This window comes from Dermacentor andersoni, chromosome 10 (genome assembly GCF_023375885.2).
Source record: "Dermacentor andersoni chromosome 10, qqDerAnde1_hic_scaffold, whole genome shotgun sequence".
Lineage (NCBI taxonomy): Eukaryota > Metazoa > Arthropoda > Arachnida > Ixodida > Ixodidae > Dermacentor > Dermacentor andersoni.
The window spans coordinates 120,711,829-120,719,206 of NC_092823.1; the positions used below are offsets into that span (position 1 = coordinate 120,711,829).

At 43.9% G+C, this 7,378-nt stretch overlaps 1 protein-coding gene across 1 annotated transcript in view; it reads right to left on the reverse strand.

The window, feature by feature from the left end:
* pcx (pecanex) overlaps window positions 1–6,589 on the reverse strand; it is a 102,426-nt gene extending 95,837 nt beyond the window's left edge. The window contains exons 1-2 of the mRNA XM_050192423.2: window positions 6,277–6,589; window positions 278–477 (exon numbers count right to left, since the gene is read on the reverse strand). Of these exons, the coding sequence (XP_050048380.1) occupies window positions 278–477; window positions 6,277–6,429 (353 nt within the window). The 5' untranslated portion in view covers window positions 6,430–6,589. The remainder of the gene's footprint in view (window positions 1–277; window positions 478–6,276) is intronic.
* Window positions 6,590–7,378: the final 789 nt, after the last annotated feature.

The following is a 7,378-nucleotide window of genomic DNA, read 5'->3' on the forward strand; positions in this document are numbered from 1 at the left end:
GGATACATACTATGAGCTGCTGAGTGAGCAAATATTCAATACACTATAACCACTGTTGTCTTGGAACTTGCATTTTTTATTGCACTATAGTAGCAGAATACTCACTGAAATAAAGCACAGCCAACCAAATATCAGATTTACTTTAGTATATCCACGTTCGTTCCCCAGGTTGTTGCTAAGTGTACATATGACCTGGAACTTCTATCAATGACAGTGTAGCGCGTAACAGAACAGATGGGAAACAACCAACACGGACAAGCATCGTAACAGTGCTTACTTTTTCGAGCCATGGCCCTGCGAGCTTTGTCCAGTATGGTCTGCGGACACGGACCGGTTTGAATCATCGCTTGACTCTTCGATGCACTCCCCGCTGTCAAACATTTGGTGGAGCCGCACGTTGATGATCTTGAGCGTCGCAAACAGCGCACCCACAATGGCCGCATAGCACAGCCAGACAGGCAATGCTGGCTTGAGGAACTGGAAAAAAAAAAGGCAGAAAATGATTGATTGCTTTATTCAGTCATTCATGAGATTGAATGTCCCAAAGCAACACTGGAGCCAGGAGTGAAACTGAAGTATAGCAATGCGGATTAGTTTTGGAGCCCCCCCGTGGTTCTATAATGCCCACCTAAATCTAAGCACACGAGCTTTAGCATTTCGCTCATGCCAAAATGTGGCCACTGCAGCTGGGTTTCGAACCTGCAACCATGTGCTCAGCAGCAGAACGCATAGCAACTGAGCCACCACAAGTGGCAAGACAGAAAGTGAAATAATTTTAGATTTCTAGACGGCCATTTGCGGTATTCTAGAATGTTCCCCTACTCAACACACCAACTCTGCTTAAAGAAAGTAGATGGTAGTGCCACACGACAGAAGTGGCTGGCAATTGTGCTTCATCGACAATCCATGGCAATTCTCGAGACGTGTGGCTTTGTTTCGTTGATGGGCAGTGCCATGGTCAACTAGGTAGAGTAAGAGCTTTGATTGGAGGAATGTCTGAGAATATTGGGACTAATATTGGGAATATTGTCTGATTCCATGGTCATTTTATTTTTTGTCCATTTAAAGGGACACTAAACAGAAATACTAAGTTTGCACATGTAGATAAAGTATTGTTACAAAAACAGTTAAGTTCGAGGTATGAGGTTGATTAGTAGAAAAAAAAAGAAACGAAGGACAGACTGCCACTCTTTTCTTAATTTCATACCAAAACCCCAGCACCGATAGGTCAGTGTGATGCCACAAGTTCCGAAGTATCTTTTTTTCTCCATATCCATGCCATCGTGGTGCAGTAAAATTTATTCAAATTTTCCATGATTCAATGACTTGCTCACTCAGAGTGCAATGCAGCCCATCTCTACCAATAATATAATTAACAGGGTCCAATTAGACCCCGTCAAAATTTACTTCGCGGCAAGCCAATGCAGGCAAGTTCAAGGAAGTGTCGCCACCCGCCTTTGGTCTTTGCATCTTTTCCTGACTTACCAAAGCTTCCTCTGAGGGTAAGAGTGGCTTGTTTCTTTTCGTATTGTAAAGAGGTAATTGACTAGTATGACTCAACATACCTTTCTCCTTGCTGGCTCTTTAAATGTTTTCTAAATTTCTTGAGACGTCAAGTGGAGACTTGGACTAAAGGCTAAGAGAAACTGGCAGACACTATAACCCCTCAATTCTTAGTCGTACTGGTGACCTCTGGCGCGCCGCAGGGTAGTGTTTTGGCACTGGTATTATTCTTACTTTTTGTAAATGATCTGCCTCCATCTGTTAATGTCAAATGCAGATTGTTTGCAGACTGCATTCTGTACAAAGAAATCAATTCCCATGATCACCACATCACCTTAAATACAGCCTTAGAGGCAGTTGCAGTGTGGTGCAGTGACTGGCAAATGCACATTAACGAAAAAAAAGTCCGCTCTGTTATCCATAACTAGAAAAACACAGTCATCCAACTTTAATTATACCATTAATTCAAATAACATGTCTATAAAGGAGCATAAATACTTGGGTGTCATATTGTCAGAAGATCTATGATGGGATTCTCATATTCACTACATCACATCATCTGCCCTAAAGAAACAATTACAGATAGCGCCACCAGACACAAAGTTACTGGCCTATAATACACTTATGAGACCCATCCTGGAATACACAAACACTGCTTCGTTTCTGTATACAAAAAGACTAACCAACAAGCTCGAAGGAGTTGTGAAGCACTAAGAGTCATTTTTAACAAATTTAACTGAAGAGATTCACCCACAGAACTGCTTAAGAAGGCTGCATTACTAACCATAAAAAATAGGGCGAAATTGGCACGCTTAAAGGTAATGTACCAACTGTTACACAACCACCTAAATATACACAAGTCCTGTAATTTTAAGCAATTCACAGTAAGAACTACCTGCCAGAAACATTGCAATACCCTTGCGTCTTACAAATTCCATACAGATGCCCTCTAATTCTCGTTTTTTTCCCCGGGCGATCAGGGAATGGAATAACCTGACCCCCTCCATTACCAGTATCGCATTTTTAGCTCGTTTCTCTAAACTAACCGAACGCAATTTGCTAGCCTTGCTATTCGGAAACAGTGTTATATTTTTGCCTTTGTCCTCATATAAGCCAAATACCAATGTCATTTTGTCTGTGCAATTTACTTTTGTAGATTTTGTTGCATGCCTTAACAGCCCTCAATTGCATGGCATTTCGTAGTATAATGTTTTATTGTTTTTTTTTTTGCCTTGTACTAAAACCTTCTTTTCTTGCCCTCCTGTTATAATCTATATTGAGATTGACAGTATGTATAAATAAATAATTCAATAAGTAAATAAATAAATCTTGATGGCACAGTGGCCATGACATTCTGCAGCTGGGTGCAAGGTTGTGGGTACCATTCCCAGCTATGGCAGCTGCATTTCAATGGGGCCAAAATTCAAAAACTCGAGTTCACAGATTTAAGCGTATGTTAAAAAGAACCAGAGGTGGTCAAAACTGGTCTGGATCCCTCCATTACAGCACCCTTCATGACCCACCGTGGAGTTATACTCCAAAATTTATTTCATTTAGCCCCCCTCAATATATATTGAATTTTTCATTTGTGATGAACTCAGAGCGCTGAAAGAAGCAATGGCTCATGAAGCACACATAGCAGTTCACGTCGTAGTGCTCGGGACCGTCTGAAACTAGCAATGAGGTGATACAACGGACGTGAAAGATGAATGTTGCAAAGAAGCTGGCAACCTATTTTTTGCCAACACTTCCAATATCACAAGAATAAGTTAAAGAAGTACAGCTCAGCCACAGAAGAAAAATTGCAATGCAGCATCTGCCTGAGGAACCCCACCTTCAGCTCCCCATGACAGTCTAGGTTTGCAACATGCCAATTTCTATGTTGACATAATCACCAATGTGTCGCAACAGCAGCCTGAAACATAGAGCTGTTCACTGTCAATGATGCTGAAGGTTGCACAGATCTCCTCGGAAACTTTTAGAGCACTTTTTTCTGTTAACAGTGGTTAAAGTCTTAAAGGCTCCAAGGCATTAGCAGTCATTGCTTACTTCAACCATTTTGAGCTTGTCTGTATATTTTTACAAGGACCCAGTGACCCAAGTTGTCTACCAGCTAGGGCCACTACATATGTGCTTGTGGTGATGATGTCATCGTGGTCATTCCATCGTCCTCATTACAGCTTCTGTGATTTGCTTCTCGTCATGTCGTGGTTGTCACGCCTTCTATGCGAAACCAGTGGCCCAAGTTGCCGAATAGCTCGAGCCACTAGCTATGTGCTCACGATGTCTTCAGAGTCACTGCATTGTTGTCATCCAACTGTTGCCATGCTGTCACCGTCATGCATTTTTTGTCCCACTGCTGTCATGACACCGTTGCGGTCATTCTATCGTGATCTATCAGCTTTGTGACCCGACTCTTGTCATGCTGTTGTCATCACACAGGCTTCCTGATGCAGTCATCGTCATGCCGCTGTCATCATAAACTTGTTGCCATCCCATTGTCCTCATAGCATTGTCATGCAATCGTCATCATGCATACGTTGTCATACCGTCGTCGTGGTTCCAATGTCATAATTCTAACATCCTCATGTCATCGTCGTCATGCCATTGTCATCACACCATCTTTTTTGTTCTGTCGATGTCAAACTTTCCTTACCCTTCTATCAAATAATGCTGTTGTCATTTCATCACGATTATGCCGCCGTTGTCATGCCATTGTCATCAGACAGTGTCTATCATGTATTCGTTGTCGGACCATTGTGGTCATACTATCATTGTCATCATCGACTTCTGTCATGCCGTTGTTGTCACGCCATTATCATGCGGGCTTCATGATACAGTCGTCACCTCATTGTCCTCATATCATGGTCATGCATCGTCATCACGCATGTGTTGTCGTACTGTTGCCATGATGTCGTCGCGGTCGTTCCATCGTCATCATTTTAACTTCGACATCCGACTCTCGTCACGCCATCACATTTTTGTTTTACTATCGTCATCTCTTCGGCAATGTAATTCCTCTGTGATCATACTGCATTTGTCGATCTATTGACGTCATTCCTTCTTTGTCATTCTATCGTAATCATGCTGTCATCATTCAATCAAGATTATCTTGCCATGGTCCTGCCATCGTCGTCACTGTGTTGTCATAACACAGTTGCTATCATGCATCTGTTGTACCATTGTGATCATCCCACTGTCTTAATGTCTTCGTCACGCTGTCATCGTTTGCCATCTTCATCTCATTGTCATCATACCACATCTGTATGTTCTAGAGACCTTATACAGCTGCCATCATGCCACAATGCTAATGTGCGACCTTGGCAAGTGAGTGGCATAGCAAAGTACGACAATGCCGGAGTATGCCGCATATAGCCAAAGAAAGGGAAGTCTTGGAATGTCCGCTACCTGTCCACTACATGTCCAAACAAACATGACGTCAGGAAGTAGTGCGCTACACATCGCGAAAATTTAATTGCATTACTGTCAACAGTCATCATTAGACGAGTTCTGCCGTAATTAGTTTTGCAATTCTGCTCTCATCAGTATGTGTCCACTATGGTTAGGAATTGAACTTACAACCATGTGATCAGCACAAAAATTCCACAGCCACTAAGGCGGCGTAGCGGGTGTTTGTATTTGTTGAATGAGAACACTTGCTACATCAGGATTGTACGCGATAAATTGGATCATTTTAATTTCATGAATTAGTTTTTCTGTCACACCTGAAACTACATTAAAAACTAAATATAAATGGTTCAAATTCAATGTGCACGGTTAAAGCTTTTGCAATGAGGTGCTACGGACATCACATCCATAGTCCAAGCATCAATGTCAATCCAATGTTTCAGGATAACTGGACTGCTAAATATCTTGGGTGCATGAGCCAATATGCCCTCCGGTAACAACTTCATGTGAAGAAGCACCAATTTACTTCACTGAACACCTAGTGTACGCAACTGAATTTGTTTAAACAGTGCTTCTATTTATAAATGCACATTGAGGTGAATTTCGACACACTGAGGTACAATGCTGATATCTCTCCGTGACTTACGATGCTGCGCTGTTGCTCTAAAGTTTGTAGCCTTACTTGTTTTGCGCGAATACGTGCGAGATATTACAAAAATGCACAACGCACTTGGCCGGATTCACTACCTCTAGCACCTCGAGATGACTGGCGAGAAACTGTACATACCCGACAGGTACACCATACATTTGTGCACACAAATCCCAAAGAAACTTCTAGATATATGCAGTAACGTCGACAAAGAGCCTAAACTGTAGCATATGTAAACACACGTGCAACGTGCAATGTCAACGCTGCAGTGAATCCAGCGATGAGCAGTCGAGCTGCCCAATAGAGCGCTGCTATAATTGAACCCTCATTACAAGGAGGCTCGTCTAGAAGCTAAAAGCAGTGATACAACTTGAACAAATATTGCAAATCATTGTACCAGACAAGTAATCAGCTTCAGGGCCAACTCCAATTACACTTCTTTTCACCGTGTCTTATCTGCTGCAGGAGGTGTGCTCCACCGTGTCACTTATGCTAAACACAGACTTGCAACAAGTGGCTGCTCACAGCCGTTTCAGAACTAACGTTTCGTAACAAACGCGAAAAAAGTGTAACCGCGAGCATCCGGTTACGCGTAACGCTGAAATGACATCAAGCCTACATATAACAAGGTGTAGCACGCTTTGAGCACACAGCGAGGAGGGGACAACAGCACACGGGTCACGGTGCAACCGGAGACTCTTCGGAGGGTCTCTCACCATGTGCAACGAGAACGGCAGGCACAACAGGAACAACCAGAGGTAGAGGTGCAGAATGTTGGACTCATGGTCCTGCCTCGGATCGTAGAACCAGCCTCCCGTGAAACTAGCCCAGACCCCTTGACGGAGTATCTCCAATGTTTGGGAACCCATCTACGGGTGCACCTCGCGCCGCTGCGAACGAGTCCGTATTCTGTGTCCGCCTATCATTTCGCTGCTCGCCTTCCAACGGTCACTCATCGTGTCCGCACAGGCCTCAAACAAATGCAATTTCCCAATGGGTTCATTGCACAGTGATGGGAACGACACTCCATGACTCCATTTACAAGTAAAAAAAAGAAAGTTAACTGTGGCGAGCGATGCTATGCCGTTGCGAATGCCGGCTACTTGCTGAGGGCTACAACTTTAATACGGTTTCGGTTTCGGGATCTTTGTAGTTTGTTTGAATGTGCTTTTAGTGTTACATAAATTTACTTGCTCTGAAATCACAGCCCGAAACAGAGCAATCAAATGAATGTTTACCAACGTAGATGCAGATTATGTTATGTAAGGCCGCCACTTACGATAATTACAGTCCGACTTTGGAGTCTTCGAGCAGGGTTGGTCCTACATCACACATCCTACGTTGAAAACAGAAGTGCGCGTTCACCACGCGCTCCCAGCCGATCAGCGCTTCAGCAGCAGACGAAATGGACATATCCACTAGGTGGCCACTTGCAGAATGCCCACACTGCTCAAGTAAACCTCTGAGGAACGCTATGTCCGAGTTAACGCATTCCTCGACGAAGCTAGCGGTCTTCCAAGGACTTCTTTGTGAGCGTCAGCAGCCGGTAAGCGTGCACGGAGTAGGAAACTTGCTTTTGAATCGCAGTTCGCGCGGAGTGAACGACCATCCGGTGTTCCGCAGCCAACATATCCGGATCTCTTTACGCGCGCCATCTCGCTCGGCGCAGGTTAGTACGCGAGAAACAGTCGGATGACGGAGCTCGAATGAGAACGATGCCGGGACCACGCCGGTAACGCGAACTTGAGCTCATACCCAGCAGCTATAAAGCTGGTAAGCACCGCCAGCCCCGCCAGTGTATAGGAGGCTAGATATAGA